Below are 19,523 nucleotides of genomic sequence, written 5' to 3' on the forward strand. Positions count from 1 at the left end.
TGTTAGTTCACAGTTTTAACACGTACCCAAGAAGATGTTGTCATAGAGTAGTCGAAGAATCTAGTTTATTACAAGTTTTGTTTTTGTTTTGTTACGCCAAAGAAGTATAACTTCTAACGCGCATATATAAGTACACGCACCGATATTTTTGTTTCAAAAATGTTTTGATTGACAACAATTTATGGAAATCAATGATTTTGTTTGATGAAAGCATACATATTGATATAATCTAACATGTATCGTCAAAACACCACGTAAATAGTGACTTTTATTCAACAGTTGATTTGAAAACCAAATCATATTTCCTTTTTTTCCTGACCATATTTTTCAGTAGATATAGCAATATTGATCATAATATTCTAAGTCAGCCAATGGGAGATAATGCAAAATTTGATTAGTGCAGAGATACCAACACTGCGTCAAACATTTGGCTGACATGGCTGGCATGGGATTTGGCCCATGCTGCTGCCATGTCAGCGACCTCACAATGGCGAGCACTAAGTGACCATAACATTTGCATGAGTTGGGCCCATGTGAAAGGGGCCATTATGGTTGTGACAATAATGTCAACAATAATTCCACGCACGTGTAAATTGGTTATTACGTTTCTGTGAATCCTGTTTAGTAGATTGCGGGCGCGTCTTAGTGTATATTATATTATATAATACATAGGTATAAAAATTTTACAATAGATAATCCATATCCTGATAACTTGTCAGATTTAATAATATATGGATTATGTGGTGGATATTGGAAATGGAAGAGGAGAGGTAAACATTTTATAGTAACTAACAGTATTGATTTGAATAAGAAACTGATTAATGCTGATTTTATTTATTTATTTATGGATATTAGTGGATGTGCTCATATTTATTTTGAAAATCATTTTGCTTGTACAATTTATTTAACAGTTTTCAGATATCTGTTCGACTGTCGTTGTTTGATGCCATTTTTTTCGGTTTCTTTGTCCATTTTTAACATATCGGGGTCATCGGGCATTTTTTCCAGAAATTCTTTAAGTGTTTGCACTTATTTATCGTCGATGGGTGTATTTCCAGACAACGCTGATAAATTAATACATTTTATTTTTGTTATAATATAATATTATATAGGTGTTTTTTTTTTTTTTTTCCCGACCATGTCCGATCCTAATAGGATCATATGGGCCTCCACAGAGTATAGGTTTGTATTAACAGATTTTGTTTTTTACGAGAAATGGATGTCAGCCACTTGCTCAACCTATTAGGTCCATACCCTGACTCACACACAAATTGAAAAACAATATGTGTATTTGCCAGACCCAGGATTCGAACCCGAGACCCACGGCGTGATAGTCCAACGCTCAAGCCGCGTGACCACCGTGGGTGTTTAGGTGTTTAGGTGGTATAAAGCAGGTAAGGCCAACAGCTAAATTGATATATTATAATATTTGAGACTGTTACGGTTGTTTTTTAGGTTTCCACTGCGTGTTCTTTCCAATTAGGTTAACATACTTAGAGCGGCGTTCGTTTTCATATACCTTACGGTATACGAACACCAGACTAGGCCCTATGATAGGTAGAAAAAGCAAGTTCGCTCTTAGAAGCAAACTTCTTCTCTACACTGCGATTTCCCATCCTGACATAATATGCTGCCCACGTCTGGGGCTATGCTTATCTTACAAAACATTTTAAAACGTTACAGACTCTACAAAACAAATCTCTCAGAACAATCACAGATGTCCCATTGTTTTTACATAATACCACTCTTCATAGATACTTGAACGTAGAAACCATTTACAACCACGTCATGAAACTCTCTAAAAAAATCTACAGCTCCATGACAGCAGACTTTCCAAGCCAGTCGACCAAAGATCTAAACAATTATTATGATCTAGCCATCCCCATGGAATTTTCGAGACCACGAGCAATACTGCTCTTAAAGTCTTTATAGTCTATATTTTTTCCCTACAGTAGGAGACAAAAAGAGGCCGTTTGGCCTTGGTGCCTCATATTATAGGTACTTATCTATTATGATTGAATTGATTGCGACAACATCGCCAATTATTCGTTTAATAGATTTTATGCCGAAATTAATTGTTTTGAATTCAGAACTGTATGAATAAAATAATACAAGAAGTATGACAAAACTAGCATTGATTTTTATAAAAATCAATTTTCAATAATTGATCGAATATTAAATTTCATTGAAGGCATTAAAAAAAACACCCCAATTAAAAATTAACATTGAAAAATACACCATTCAAATGAAAAACGTGTTAGAATAGCCGTTTGATTCAAATTTTAAGACCAAAAAAATCAAATTCAAAAACATCTTAGAGAAAATTATTATGATATTTTCGCTATCGAAAAAAAAAACTAAGAAAAGTTAAAAATGAAATTGTAACTTTGCAATCTGATCTAAACTTAAAAACTAAGGATTTGAAGAAGATTTTTGGAATTATCTTAGCCGGAAAAATCAAAATATTCAAGAAAAGTGAGAATATTTTGTTTCGGATCTACGTATATACAAATCGGCTTTTTCTGATTCAAAATTAACGAACAAAAAAATATTTCATGCTCAATGATTCCATTGAATACTAAAGATTCATTAATATTATCCTTGTTGGCATTGCATACACACCCGACTATGAACAAGTCGTAGCACATGTTAAGACTGCGCCTGTTTGTCGTTAATAAACTTATAATTAATAATTTTATTATCCTTCGTAAGCTTCGGGCTTATTTTATTTAAATATAATATGATGAAGTATGTAGGTACTTCAAATGTATATATGCATAACATATTTATATATTTTTTTACTGTTGTTTTAACTTAATAAAACGCATTTTTTTGTAGTACTTATTCCACTTTTAATCAATAAATTAGTACCGGTTTCGTCCGCCTCAGAGGGACATATTCAACTTTGAAAGTGTCCCTCTGAGGCGGACGAAACCGGTACTAATTTATTGATTAAAACAAGGAATAATTACAAAAAAATGCGTTTTATTAAATTAAAACAACAATACAATGCAGTTCCACCATGAATTATTGACAGATAACAAAATAAAAGAAAAAAAAATATTTTTTAGCCTAGTACATAGATTCTCTTCATAGTTTTCTTTAAAGTATTAGTTATTATTTAAGTACTCCCAATTATGGATTGCAATACCGAATGAAAATACAAATTTCGGTATTTCCTATTGAATACCGATATTCGTAAAATATTTGAAAAAAAAAACAGTAATATCTACCAATATATATATATATCTTTAATTATTTTTAATATTTTATAGCATATTGTGTCATTGTGCATTGGTCAACAAGGACGATTAAGGCCCACGGAGGTCCTGTTAAGTCTTTTATGTTAATTAATATGTTTTGTTTCCACTTTCAATACCGAAAATATCGGTATTGTACGATTTTTAACCCTTAGAATTCTACGCAACGATATATCGTTGTTTTTGATAATGGCCAGAAATGCTAACAACGATCGTCGTTTTGCCTTTGATGCCTAAAATGTTAAGTTAATTTGGGAACATACTACTGCACCAGTGGTACGAAACATTGTTTTATCTATTTAGTTTTATTGTTGTGTAGTAAATGGTAAAGGTGAGAGTAAATAGTGCGTTTTCTGACAGTTTCCGAACCGAGAAGGGAGTACGTTAGGGGTGTGTTTTATCTCCCCAGTTATTCAATATATATGGAGAGCATATAATGCGAAGAGCCCTAGATCATTGGCAAGGCGGAATAACAATTGGTGGCCAGAAAATAAATAACTTAAGATTCGCCGATGATACCACACTAATCGCTGCTGATGAAAGAGAACTCACAGAGCTGCTACACCAGGTAGAGGAAGAGAGTCGCAAATACGGCCTCCTTATTAATAGGAATAAAACCAAGTTAATGGTTGTTGATCGGGCCAACCTTCTACCAACACCAAGTACACTCCAAAACCTCGAAACAGTCGACGAGTTTGTATATCTTGGATCGACCGTCAGTGGAAAGGGCGGATGCAAAGCGGAAATAAGAAGGCGCACACAAATTGCAAAAAGTGCGATGACACGCCTTACCACTATATGGAAGGATCGGGGAATTTCGATTGCCACAAAAATGATGCTTGTGCAAACATTAGTGTTCTCGATATTCCTATACGGAGTCGAGTCGTGGACCCTGAAGGCAAGAGAACGGAAAGCAATTGATGCCTTTGAGATGTGGTGTTTGCGCCGAATGCTTTGCATTTCTTGGACGGAGCACAGGACGAATCAGTCAATCATCCAGGGACTGAAGATAAAGGAACGGCTCTCGACGATATGTCTGAGAAGAATTCTGCAGTTTTTTGGACATATTGTCAGGCACGGACTGGACAACCTGGAGAGACTGGTAGTTTTGGGTAGCCTCTAGGGAAGGCGAAGCAGAGAAAGAACGTCTGCGCGATGGAGCGACCAAGTGAAAGAGCTGACTGGGGGCACCATCCATTCTGCCCTGAGAGAAGCGGAAGATCGAGAAGGATGGAAAGTCTTGGTCGCTCAAAGGATGGCGAAATTTAAATGTGGTGACGATCCTCAGCCATGAGTGCACGACCAATAAGAGAAAAGTTGTGTAATAACCCGATTCATATATGTTTTGTGACTGGGTAGGTTTAGAACTTATAACGATTGTTTTTTTTTCATGGCATCAGCCTTTTTACAATAAAAACAATTCCAAATACAAATTTCAGTTTACCATAATATAAAAATTTGTTTACAGTCAAATTCTTGGTGGAAGGACAATGTTTTATTTTATTTTATTTTATGCATTTGAAACAATGGGAAAGACTTTTACTCAACTCAGTGTTTAAAGTAAAGTGGATTTGTGCTATATAAAACAGTTTCATTTATAAAAAAATAATGAAATAAAATCATTTGCAATACATATTTTAATTGTTGCAATACACAAACACCATGAAGACCTTTTTCACAAATCACGCATATTGTACGCGATCTTTTAACGAGGCCACCATGCAAAATTTTTCTTTTCTGCCGGATAGTTTCCTAATTCCACTACTTCGTATTATCCCTCGTGTGGGATAACCGATTGTTTCCAATAACTGGTAAAAATCAAAACTCTGTGCGCGGATCGTGCATTTCGCTCGCTCTCGAGATAGAGTGAGAAAGAGATATGTCAAAAACTTTTAACGGTAGATGCAGTGCGGTATATCTAATTGCCTCATTATCTATTCAAAACGATAAATTAATTACGAAATTTGTTTTCATAATATTCCGATTTCGCAGAATCAATAAGACTGGTAAGGTGTCTAAAAATAATACAATATTTTCATTTATCGACAATTACTGGTAGCAATCCTCGCCCGGATTTTGAAAAACATCGTAGCAGCCAAAGGGAAACCGGTATTTCGGTAACATGACGTGACTAATTATTTTATCGAAGTGAATTTCGTACATATTCATTGTCTTATTAATTATTATTTTTTATTATGTAGAATTTTGCGATTTCGGTAGGTAGATCGTGATTACTTGTTTACGTATAAAGTCGATCGCAACAACAAATAAGTTGGCCAACCCTGGTAGAAAGAAGTAGGTAGGTATGTGCAATATAATAATAGTATCATCATTTATTGTTTTATCACTTGACATCAGTACGGGTAAATAGTGATCATATAATTTAGAAATGTTAAATTTAAATATATAGGTAAAATACTTACCACAGTCAATTGTGAATACATACACATTAAGTATGTTAGAGACTCACATATCCCAGGATCATTGGGGACCTTATAGTTACATGTGGCAATGGATTCGGCAATGCCTGTATAGAGTGGGTTATTTGATAATAATTCTTGAAAACCGTCGCTGTTTAATTTGCCAGTTGCTGCACTCCGCCGCGGCAGCAGTCTTGTCGCAAGCCAGCTTAATCAAAAATATCGACCATATTTTAATGATAATGAGTGCTAATTATAATGGTTATATTTCACCGTGGCACAGTTTGCCGTGAGCTTTCTTATCGGAAAAAGATGACCGTACACTATACGGTCTCCAATTTTATTAGATTCAATTTGAACATTAATTCAATTTTAATAACTGATTCTGGCAAAATTCATGAATTCAAGAATGAAAACCTAACCTCACCTAACAAATAATCCAGTAAATATATCGGTTATTTTCAAAATGGGTTCATGGTCGAAAGAAAAGAAAAGAACACTATGGAATAAACTTACCTCATTTGGGAAATATTGTCCTGTGGTAGAAATGCCGCAGTCGTTAGACTGAATCAGAGACTCAAATGGGAAATTTTTACAGCAATCCTTAAGATTCTGAAAAACAAGACAAGGAATTTAGCAACCAAATAATTACAAGGTAGACTAGGCCAAGTGTGAGCACGCCTTGTAGTATTAGCAATAATACTCGACGGACAGTTACATCTAGTGGATTGTATCATTGTACTTTTTCATTTCTCAAATAAAATTGTTGCAGAGATCTGCCTTAACGACTTTGAGTAAACATAACTCAATCTGACGCTTGCATTTTTTGAGATTGGATAAGTTAGAGGTGCTCCACAAAAAAACTAAATTAAATTGTTATATTAGAAGCGAGGCGAGTGAACTGATTTGTTCTTCTCCATTTATTATAAATGTTGCTTTATGTGTGGCGATAGTAAGCTTGTTGCTTTCATACTTTTGAAAATCCAGGGGAGTTCACATTTACCTTATCAAAAAATGGCAAGGAGCAAGTGTGAATCGTGGGCTGAGGCAAGTGTGAACTAAATTTCACACCTACCTCATTTTATTTATTGTTTTTTGTTACTTAGTTTTTTTTCCATCACTGACTTTCATGTTAAAAATTTTAAAAGTTTGTAACTTTTTTATTTATCAAGATATTTAAAAAAAATTGGTGTGTGTACTTATATACGCGCGTTAGAAGTTATACTTCTTTGGCGTAACAAAACAAAAGCAAAACTTGTGAAAACCTAGATACTTCGATTAGCTCTGGTGTGGTAATTTAGAATCAGGTTCACAAAATAAATAAAAGTGTTTCTTTGGTTCATCAAACTATCCAAAATATTTGTTTTTCTTATTGGTAGTAAGTTGAAATGGAGTGCCGCTGATTTAAAATTATCTTGCTGCTTTATTCCGTATTTATTAATATTATTTATTATTACTGTTTTAATTATCTTGTTAAATTACACTATTTAATATTACTATTTTAATTATCTTGTTAAATTACACAGTCAGAAAAAGGCTTCTTATTTGAGCGCCGCTGGTTTAAAATTATTTTATTGCTTATTTTATTGAAATATATAATAATAATAAAATAAAACACATACATACTAATATAAAATATAAATAATATAATTATTATTGCGTTAGAAAAATACTTTAATAATTTCATAACTTATTCCCAGTTGTCAAATACGCAGTTATTATTATACTGTATAATCGTCGCTATTGCAGTACCATATCGTGGCGCAAAGGTAGTTCGTTCGGCTGATAACCGGACAATCGGTGGTTCGAATCCAATTGAGTGCGTTATTTTTCGTGTGAAAAAAATAATTATGTGTTACATCGGCGCGCGCAACTTTGTCACGCGCCAAAAATACACTGTGATCTGATTTCCCAAACGCGCCAAAAGAAGTATAACTTCAAAAATAAACAGTTTTTTTTATATTAGGAAATAATTGTATTTCTTTACAATTACCTTATACTATTCTTATACCAAATACAGCGCATTTAAAGTACCTTGTTCTCACTTGCCTCATTTATGCGGGTAAGTGTGAACTCTGATCTCCATCCAAAGAATATTTAAAAAAAATACTCCCTATACAGAATTTATAATCCAATAAACTAAATTTGGTAGTCAAGAGTATGTATAGACTATCTTTGACAAAAAGAGTTTTAAATTTATCTCTTTTGGTTTTTGTGTAATTAAATGTCAAAATCAATTAATTGGAAACGCGTTCACACTTATCCCAGTGTACCTCATCTGCAATTAAAGTATTGGCGTTCGTAATTATTACTATAAATTAGTTACATAACTAGCTTTATGATGGATTTTTTGGATGACTTGAAAAGTAGTCAGTGCACAGTGGCTGAAGATGCCGAAAGGAGAAACCTGGGTCACAAAAAACGACTCAAATGGAATAGTAGAAAACTTAAATCCATTAGAATTTGAATTCAAATTCCATGAAGTACCTTCGGTCGATAGTATTAATATTAAAACCATTCATTTTGAAGAGAATCTTAAGAGAAATCGCATGTTATTTGTAAGGTTAATAACATTTTCGTTTTATTGTATATCCTTTCATAATGTACGCCGACCGCAGTGTAGCGACGCTTGTTTATGTACGGCGCCGACGCCTGCTTATTTGTAATAGATTTATTAACAAAAATATGCCACTGGTACGCGTTGTTGACACAGGTTTAAAAATTCTACACCACGTATGCATACGAGTGTGTGGAATGAATCTACCAAATTCAATGTCAATAATTGTATTGATGATTAACTTATTTATCTAAAAATAACTTCTATATTTCGTCAGATATGTATACGGAAATTCGAAGTTTTATTTAAGCAGTTGTTGTTGTTTGAGAAAATTAAATTGTTTGAATCCTTTGGATTCGGTTACTTTGACAAATAAATTTTCTTTCGAATTTGGACAACCAGCATTCAGAAAATAAGTAGGCAAAGCATGTTCCATGTTTAATAATTTTAGCCGTCAGGGTTTAAGTAATCATCACCCGAGGGGCCCAAGAAGGCGGAGCCCCCCGCAAGGCGCAAAGCACCGAGTTTATTTGCTGTAATTAGTATTAAAATAATGAAAATAACAACGATTTATTCAGACAAAAACATGTAAAATCCAAATTTCACACATTGATGTTCTAATTTCAATACCCCGTATCTGACCTATAATGACGAAAATGACTTTTTGATGTACCTACTAAAAACATCAAAAATACTGCCAATCGACTGCGAAATTCCCATATCTGTAGTTATTTTAACAAAAATGATACAGCCATTTATGTAATTTCCCGTATCTAAACATTGCAGGAATAAACATGTAAGAGCCCGTATCTTGCCTCGAAGCTGTCAAGCGTGTTGCATGACGTGTGTTGAATTTTTGAAATTTGAATTTTGAAGGTTGACAGCTTCAAAATGTCACTTTCGAATTATTTAAAAGGTAAAACAGTACCTATGTAATATAACACATTTGGATGTTTATCTTTATATATAATATGTCACACTTTATTGGATGATAATATCATTATATTAGGCGTTATGACATGCTATGCTTTACCACTTTTTACGTTACGGGTTATTGGCATGCTATGTAGTTACAACATGTGTAAACTATTAACAGTTAGATATGGGATATTAAATATTTAGTTTTTTTAGCTTCCTGCACAATTTGTAAAAATAAACTTACGGGATATTAAGGCCATTGGACCCGTTTTTTCCTGTCTTCTCGGAATCGCGGAAATGATAAGCATATTTAAAACGAATTGATACACAATAAACTCTTTATTTATTTAAAATCTAATAAATAGTATTCAACTAAAACGTTCTGTGTCATTTAAATTTTTCGAATCGCTTTACTTTTTAAAATAAATGACAAATAGTAAGTCCTGTTTTCGAAATTGGTCAAAACGACTGTCACGCCACAATGAATGTTGAACTTAATAATAGTTTTGCAGGTATATATTGTATGAGAGAAATGGGTAAAACAATACATTTCATTGATTAACCCACGTACTTTTTTTAATTTCAGAAAAATAAAGATTTTAAAGCCATTTTAGTTTGAGTATACATCAGCCAATTTTGAATGATTTTTTCTCACAAAATAATATATACTGCACAATAAAAATATTTTTTTATTATAATATAACATTTCCGTAATACTATAAATAATAATTTATAATAAAAAAATAAATAAAACCCCATAAATTCGGTACAATTAGTGACGCTATATTACCAAAACACGTCGTACATTTTCATGTATTTATCCTGTTTTCAGACAATTTAGAAATATAATTATTTTGCAACATTAACAAAAAGAGACCATTTGATCGATTAATCCATACAGTTTTTCTAATTTCTTATTTCTAACGTTAGTACGATCTGGAATTTCAACGGGTAAGGACGTCTTTTTTTTCCCCAAAATTTAGTCCGAAGCAATATTATTTGACTCATGGAAAAATGACCTCTACTCTCTTTGCAGTAACAATCAAATTGGCAAGTCGCAATTATTTGTATCGTTCTATTCCTAACACAGGAAGCATGCCAGGTGCTATAATTTGTGTTGACTAAAATATCAAACATCATATAGTACCACTGATTGTCAAACTGAAAAAAATGTAGTTTTATTATATTTATTATATTATTTATTATCTTGTTATTGAAATGGTTGCAGCATGTGAGATATTGTAAGATAATTGAATCTAATAACCACGATGGCTACAAGGAAGTACTGAAGGTATTCGTTCGGTGACCCATTTATAAAAAAAAAAATATTTTGGTCTTGAGCAGTTTAGATAAAATATAGGTGGACTTTAATTGTTTTGATAAATATGTACCTACTTGGTTAGGCTTTAAGCGATTTGAAAAACTTTGCATATACTTAATACAGTTTTTATGTACCTGGGTGGCCATGTTTTGTTATTTTCAAAGGGACGTACGTATCCAGTTGTATGTTTATTGGCATTATCAAAATGCGTTTTCCGCTGTATCCGCTTTAACCGAACAGTACCGAAAATTTAAAGTAAAATACGTTTTCTAATGCTGTCATCGTAATGGAAACTGAAACATGTGTCACAATTTTATTAATCGTTAAAATAATAATAAAAAAAGTCTTTTGGGGCACAAAATCACGTATATGTTTTATGATATATGTATTTTTCAGATGGTTTGTGGTAAAATCTTTTTTTTCATACTGCCACAATTCAACTATTCATATATAATTGTTTGTTAAATTTTTCATAGTGATCTTTGACTTAATAGGTAGGTGATAAAGTTTTTACCTTACTTTATTGTATTAATTTATTGTTAAGTGAGAATTAGCTGCTTTCGTTGTCAGTGTGTATTTGATGAGTGCGCATAGTGCCTGACGATGTCGAAAGGCGAAACCAGGATCGCATAAAACGACTCAAATGAAATAGTACAAAACTTAAATCCATTAGAATTTAATATATTTAATGCCGAGTTGAATTGAATGGAATCACCTTAGGCATTTATTAGTAATTATTTAACACAAGTAAAAAATATATTGAGGTAAGAACCTAGTTCATTGAATAATAAAAACAATATTACTCGTTACATCACAACTGACAAGATGTATATGAATTGTATATTGCCTGAACTCGTTGATCCTAGACTAACACGGTTGATGGATATAAGAAACCCTCAATATAATAATTATATTAGATGCTATCTAATAAAATCTATAAAAAAAAAAATTTAAAAATAATAATTTATAATAGTTATTCTAATACATTACATACCGTTAAGCCTGTACACTAATTAAAGAACCAATTATTAATTTTATATACACTAATGTTCCGAAATCCTCCGCGGCGACCAAAACGTACTGCCGTCAAATACACGTTATTATAATAATGGTTTCTTAAATCTTGATTGTTGCGTACTAAATTTAAAAAAAAATTGTGCCTCGACAAATATTCATTGAATTGCTTTCTTTTATGAGTCATGTTTTTGTAATTCAATAAAAACGCAATAATAACAGACATCTTTTATGCCATCTTGTGAATGTTTTAAACTTATAATTTGTAATGTTAGCTCATGAAAAAATGAATAACTTTTGTATTCATACACACCGATATATATAACTAATATACCAATTTGAAACACCTCAGAAACATACATAAGTATTAGATTTTTTTTTGAAAAATATTTGGACTTAATTTGAACCTACAATATGATAGGTTCAAGAAAAGGTGTCACTTCACAAATTCAGCATATCAATAATATGAGGTTCTTATTTGGAGGTCTACTATTTTTATTATTATAATTTATTCTACCTACCACAAAAATGTTTATAAAATATGTTAGAAAAAAAATATTATTAATTCAACACTTTTAAAACCTCTGATTTCGTATCTACTCCCGGAGACGCGGAGCGAAGCAATTTTTGTTTTTTTACTTTGATATGCGCTGAAGCTTATGGCTAATTGTTGAGGCGCTTACGTCAAATTTGATTCTTACGAATGAACCCATAGGCCTTAACAATAGACCATAGACATGTCAAATTGAAACTAACATAATTCGGGCCCAGCACCATCTATGTTAGTTTTTAAAATTTAAGTATTATTAAAATAAAAATCATTAGTAATAGACTAATCGAACTTACTTCTGAAAATATAGATGGCACTAAGAGTACAGAATTAAACTACTAGCTGTAACATGTCGTCGGCTGCTTAATCTGAAAACCAGCTAACTGCACTTTTGACCAAAAATGAGATTTTATTATAAAGCATATTTTCTATGCTCACATACTCTCATCATACTATATTTTCAAATGTATTAACCTATAAATAAATGCGTTATCGTTCTTCACACAAAACAGCAGGTGCAGGTGCCAAATTTCTAATATCGTAGATGGAACAACTCAAAAAAAAACTATATATGTAAAAGAGAAGCTAAAAATAGTGTATTAATTCAAAGTGCAGCTTATTTGTAAAAAAAAATCCAAGTGTATTTTTGGAATTATTAAATTCCGCTCGATAGTTTAATTATTAAGTTTTTTCTCCTTCCTTGCCCAAACGGAGTTAGCCGGTTTGCAAATTAAGCAGCCGGATGCAACGTGATGCATTAACGGGTACCAATTTCACTTCTAGCTTCACTAAGTCGATTATTTATATATCTTCTAACCAAGGCCTGAACAAAAACGATGCATGAGTGCGAGTGAGAAAGCATTCGGCACCCTTATAATCTCTGCGACACGCGCTAGAGTAAGATAAAAGGTCTACATATTTTTAAGTTGGTTTTCAAAAATATCGCCGGCAAATCGTGCTGAATCGCTTCACGTAGCGTGTTGTTCGTGTTGCTAAATTTGCTATTTTTTGTGTTAAACATAAAGTCAGTGGTAAATATTTTTAGTTAATTAAGTAGGAAAGGTGGTTCTGCATGTTGTATTAACATATGGTAGCCGTACTGATAAGCAAGAAGATGGTTTAACGTTTCATAGGTAAGTTGATACATGTTCGTGACAATTTATTTGTATATTATTATTTATTTTAATATCAGTGACCTAGTGTTTCTTTAAATGTATGTATCTATAGTCTATGCTTCTAACTCATATTGCGCAGATTATACGCGGGCCGAATGCTTTTTTACTCGCGCTTATTATTAATTTTTGTTCAGGCCTTAGTATTTCAAATTTAGAATATGTGACAAAATACGCATAATTATTTTATTATAATACATAATATGTGACTAACTGCCCGTGATGTGATGTAGCCTGAGACTTGATAGTGAAAAATAAAATTAATATTGGTACCAAGTTTAATTTTAAAATTTTGGTTTAAGAGGTATTTTAGAAAGCTGGAATATTATCAATAATTAATACAACGTATAAATTTATAATTTGGCTGGAATGACAAAGGGATCCCCATAAATGGAGAATACCTGAGTCATCTGCGCTTTGCCGATGACATAGTAATTTTCTCGCAAGACTCAGAAGACCTCCAAAGCAGGATGCAGGAACTCGCTGAAGTAAGCAACAAAGTAGGTTTGAAAATAAATTTAACAAAGATGAAAGTCATGTTCAACTGCTTTGCGGGCCAAAAAGAAATCCTCATCAATGGCACTCAGCTCAAACAGGTGAAAAGCTACATCTATCTGGGACAACAAGAGTGTATTAAAAGCCTTAAATGGAGATGGGCTGGGCACATAGCTCGAAGAAAAGACAATCGTTGGACAAAGCAAGTCATCCAGTGGTATCCAAGAAGTACAAAACGTCCGCCAGGTAGACCTAGAGGCCGCTGGATTGATGAAATGATAAAGTTATGCGGAAGTACGTAGCAACGCAATGCACAGGACCAAGAGAAGTGGAAGCAGCTTCAAGAGGCCTTCATCCAGCAGTAGATAGATTCAGGCTGATGATGATGATAAATTTATAAATAAATTAACATTGCCAAGTGGTAATGGAAATGATAGCAAAATAATTTATTATGATGTTTTTAAAATTTTGTATAAAATAAGTAAGTAACGTACCTAATACTTTATTTAAAAACTGCAATCTATTAATTTAACTCTTTATGATTTTAATATACTTTTATAATAATATATAATATCTACGAATAATAATTACAAGTAACATACGACTCCTTCAATATTCTTCGGGATCCCGCAGTCAGTCTTTCCTTCAGCGACCTGTTGAAAAAAATAAAATTGAATTTAAATCGCTGATATTCAACACATTTGAAACATACACATTAAAATAATTATGAAAAGACTGGGTGATTAAATTATGTTATTTTTGTATTGTTCTTATTTTTTTGCTTATCAAAATATTTCACATATTATCTGATGATGTGTATTTTGGATATATCGTAATATGTATCCTTTCTCATTAAAATTGCTATTAAGTTGATATAACATAGGAAAATCTGTAAATCATTAAAATGTTAATTTTGTTATAGTTTTTAATTAAACATGTACAATTACATATTAGATTTAAACACTGTTATACTATGTAACTTTTATAATATCAGATAGCCTTACGTGAGATGGGCAAGATAAAAATTAAACTGTAGGATGTCTGCAGAAGATTAAACAAAACCCAGCTCATTGGATAACCGAATGGTAAGCAACTGTATATATTATATTTTTCCGCCAAATTGCACACAATTAAAAACACATCATAATAATAAGTAATTGGTCTTCGACAGCCCTGGTCGGTAAATTTGCTATCTTCTCAGCGACGCTAGCTTTGAATAACAAAATGTGTGGGTGTCTCTACGTTAATAATCATTTTTTTATATAAATTATTTCTTGCAGTGGCTTTACTTACCAACAAAATACAATAATTATTGTACCTACCTATTTTTGTAAAAGTAAAATTGCGTTACTTGTTTGTAAAAGTGTCAGACTAAATTAATTAAATTAATCGGGTAAGTAATAAAAAGTCATTAATTGAGTTTGCATTTACTTGGTAGAATTCCATTTTAAAAGAAATGATAATATAATTAATTATATTTTCATTTCTTTTAATAAAAAGTCACTTTCTTTTTATAATAAACAGATATCACTATATTACACTTTTTTTTAAAATATGCATTAGAATTAAACAATGTGTACCTATTTTTTTAATAATTATGTAATAGGTCTTACACATTCAAAATAAATACTATTCAATAATAATGTTTTTTTGGATAGCACATGAAATAAAAATGTAGATAGATATGTATTTCAACATCCTTCGTATGTTTAGCTCTCGGACAATTTCAGGTTAAAACGTTATTAATATATTATTAAGTTTATATCGTGGCTATCCATCATATTGGTTACAATATTTCCCACCAAACAGATGATTAACAAATTGAATTTAGTAACATTTACGTATATTAGAAGATATCATTTTTTGGTCACCCCATATTTTATTCGCGTTGACAGTGTTATGATTTAAATTTAATTAAGATATCATTATTTACTTAAGACCAAAGCATTGTCGGCGACCTTTGAATATTACCAGTAGAGCAACAATTCCGGACCACATGTAAAAAAACCATATTTTCAATTCTCAAGGGCAATTCTGTAGAGCGTCCCCTTAATACTGGTAAATACACTTACCAGGAAAACGGCTAGGCTAACAAATAATAAGGCCCACATGTTGATGTCTGTTAAAAACTTTAATAACTGATACATAAATAGTTTAAGACTGGTCCTTTTATATTTATTTTATTGAAATTAAATCGTACTCAGTACCTAGTATACCTACTACTATTTGTGTTATTATTACCTACTAATAATTAACTAAATTTGGGGGAAATATACTTACGATAGGTGTGCGTTATATATTATATGGATTCCGGTATTGACAGTAAAATAATATTTAATTAAATAGTACAAGGCTGCCAATTAATATAACTCCCATTTGGTAAGAAAAGTCTTTTTTTAATAAATTGAAAACATCTCATGCATATACAATGTTGATTCCTATAATATAACATATGTTGAAAGTAAGGCTGATTATTATTGATATTGTGTTGTATGTACATAGCCGGATTTACAATTATTGAGCTAAATAGGGTGAAGCTCAAGAGCGCCCAAATACTGTCAAGAGCTTTAGAATGACTAACTGAGCAGCCTATTTTTGAGAAAGAAGAAAGAGCGGAAAGTTTTCGTGGATTAAATGGATGAAGTGGGTGAAGTGGATGAAGTGGATGAAGTGGATGAAGTGGATGAAGTGGATGAAGTGGATGAAGTGGATGAAGTGGATGAAGTGGATGAAGTGGATGAAGTGGATGAAGTGGATGAAGTGGATGAAGTGGATGAAGTGGATGAAGTGGATGAAGTGGATGAAGTGGATGAAGTGGATGAAGTAGGTGAAGTGGGCCAAGTGGGTGAAGAGGGTGAAGTGGGCCAAGTGGATCAAGTGGGTGAAATGGATGCAGTGGGTAAAGTGGATGAAATGGGTGAAGTGGGTGAAGTCGTCCAAGTAGATAAACTGAGTGAAGTGGATTAAGTCTCTCTGACTTTCATAAATTGAAAATCAGGTCTGTACTTGCCAGACCCAGGATTCGAACCTGGAGCCCACGACACTACACACCGACGCTGAAGCCGCATGACCTTTAAATTAAACAGTAGAAGAGTAAATTAAAAAATTATTAGTGTAAAGAGATTAAAGTAAGAAGCGCCAAATTCGAATGCATGATATTTCCTAAATATTGTTTTGTACTACCAATATAAACAGTTAAATAATAATAAAGTTTATTAATATATAAAATAAGTTCGTTTTTGGGCCCATCTTGTCCCGCTGCAGTGTTAGTGTATAGGGAAAGTACAGGGTCGTGTCACATCCATAAGCCCATCGCTACGTCTCGCGCCTCCCGCCATGTGAGACCTGCAGCGCGCAGATCGATTTTGTAGCACCGATGCAATGTGAGGTGGGGTCGGGTCGGCAACGGCAATGGAATTCTTGAGGTTGTGCTACAAGGGTCCGGAGTGTCGCACTCTCTCGCGGCAATCCAGAAGACATATAGTCTCAAACACGTGAGGCGTCTCTTTGTGATTAGGTACTTCATTCACCGAGGGCTGCCGTGTCCGTGTCTCAACGTAACTCTCTTTGTAACGATTAATTAAAATGTGTTTTCTATTGACAATACAGTTTATAATAAAGTGTGTATAAATACCAAAAAGCGGATAAACAATGTGTCTTCTCATATTTTAGTAGCGTTGGGGGAAGGGTTGTGTAATTTATGTATAAGGTATCATCAAATAATGTACCCTTCCGCAAAAAAAATCCTCTAATACCGCATCACAAATTTAAAAATAACATAAACATATCCTCGATAAATGTTATAAAATAAATAACATCTCGCAAACGATCTTGCGAGGGGCGAATTTCGAAGACCGACGGTCACAAATGAAATGACCTAAACCCGAAGGTATTTATTGCCCTTCGGCCCAAGCAAAATATGACTGTTAGATTTCTAAAAAGTTGAAATGTCTACCCCTCTCCCCGCATCTTAAGAGGGGGTAGACATGTTGAAAAGAATTCTGTACTCCACCCGTCTCGATTTTATAAATCAGTATGTCCCTTGTAGTATTCCCGTGTTAATAAATAATCGTATAACCCCTACCACGCAAGAGCGAAATAAATAATAAGTGATCCGTGAAACCTAATACACCGTGAACACCATGAACACCGCAAGGTACCTAAATAAATCAGCCCAAAAAATAACCTCAGTGTAGTGCCTAATCTAAGACCTCTTTAAATGTTTCGTTCTAAACTTTTTTTGTCGTACGCAATAACAAAATATATAATTAATTCAATGTTGTCTTTGATGTGATCTTTACTAGAGAGTTGACTTTTTAAATATAAATTACTTGTTATTGGTAATGTTATACAAATATAACTAAGTGGAGATTTACTCTGAACAGCCAATTTTCATTTCAGAAATAGATTCAAGACATTTTTTTAAAGTTTTCCAAGCTAAAAATTGCAAGAGTTCTTATCAGAATCAGAAAAAGACAGTTTTTCTCCGTTTTTGATAATACCATTTCGTTTCCAAAAGCGTCAACAAAAATAAGATTTTTTAGAAATAAATAATATCTAAATAATAGTTTGTAAGATTTTGAATGAATACCTCAAATACATTCCTTGTGTACAACTTGGGTGTCTTATTTGAAATCGTAATAGGTGGCCAGTATGACGTCTTGAATCCAAGATGGCAGCCGCCTCCAGATATTTAAAAACTAATCATTGATCACAGTTGTTCTAGACTTTTTTTGTTGTTCACAATAAAAAAATGTAATTAGTGCAATATTGTGTATTATTTAATTTTATCAAGAGAGCTAACTTTTAAAATATAAACGACTTTTATCTTTTACTGTAAGAGGCAATGGTATACAAATATCATCATCATCATCATCATCATCATCATCAGCCGGGGTCAATCCACTGCTGGATGAAGGCCTCCCCAAGCTTATTCCAACTCTATCGATCCTGTGTCGTTTGCTGCCACGTATTTCCACCGAACTTTACCAGTTCGTCAATCCAGCGGCTTTTAGGGCAACCCTGTGGCCGTTTTGTGCCCCTTGGGTACCACTGGATGACGGCATTTGTCCAGCGGCCGTCTTTTTGACGAGAAATGTGCCCCGCCCATCTCCAGTTCAGCTGTTTGGCAACGTCTATTACATCGCGTACTCTTGTCTGCTTCCTAACCCATTCGTTTCTCTTACGGTCCTTTCGCGTGATGCCCAACATACACCTCTCCATGCCTCGCTGTGCGATTCTTAGCCTTTGGACATCTCTCGTGTTGAGGGTCCACGTCTCGCAGCCATACATGAGCACGGGTAGCACACATTGGTCGAACATCCTACGCTTAAGACACAATGGTAGGTCACTTTTGAAGATACTATTCAGACGTCCGAAAGCACTCCATCCCAGCTTTGTTCTTAGAGCAATTTCATCGTGCATGCTTCCGTCTATGGACACCTGCTGTCCGAGATAGACGTAGCTGCTGACTTGTTCGAGTTAGGTGCCATTAATACAGATAATCGCTGAGTCCGAAAAACAGTTCCTCATAATTTTTGTCTTTGAGACTTGAATCTTTAGGCCGACCGTTTGACCGACATCCGCGAGTTCTTGCATTCTACCTTGGAGGTCTTTCGGGTGAAAGTATAACAATATCACCTGCGCTGGTGACTGAGGTGCTCCCCATTAATTGGAACAAATTTTTCCTCCCAATCAAGTTTCCTAAATAAGTCCTCAAGAGTAGCGGTGAATAATTTAGGTGAAATGGTATCACCTTGCCGGACACCTTTGTTAATGGGGAATTTACACGACCGTTCGTGGAGTTTCACGCATGC

The 19,523-nt window shown here is 33.4% G+C and overlaps 1 protein-coding gene across 1 annotated transcript in view; it reads right to left on the reverse strand.

The window, feature by feature from the left end:
* LOC147075635 (uncharacterized) overlaps window positions 1-14,352 on the reverse strand; it is a 92,281-nt gene extending 77,929 nt beyond the window's left edge. Inside the window, exons 1-3 of the mRNA XM_085941935.1 lie at window positions 14,310-14,352; window positions 6,197-6,292; window positions 5,684-5,888 (exon numbers count right to left, since the gene is read on the reverse strand). Coding sequence (XP_085798061.1) covers window positions 5,684-5,888; window positions 6,197-6,201 — 210 coding nt within the window. The 5' untranslated portion in view covers window positions 6,202-6,292; window positions 14,310-14,352. The remainder of the gene's footprint in view (window positions 1-5,683; window positions 5,889-6,196; window positions 6,293-14,309) is intronic.
* Between the last annotated feature and the right edge of the window lie 5,171 nt (window positions 14,353-19,523).

This window comes from Rhyacophila brunnea, unplaced genomic scaffold (genome assembly GCF_057557595.1).
Source record: "Rhyacophila brunnea isolate RB1 unplaced genomic scaffold, BYU_Rbru_1.0 scaffold_14, whole genome shotgun sequence".
Taxonomy (NCBI): domain Eukaryota; kingdom Metazoa; phylum Arthropoda; class Insecta; order Trichoptera; family Rhyacophilidae; genus Rhyacophila; species Rhyacophila brunnea.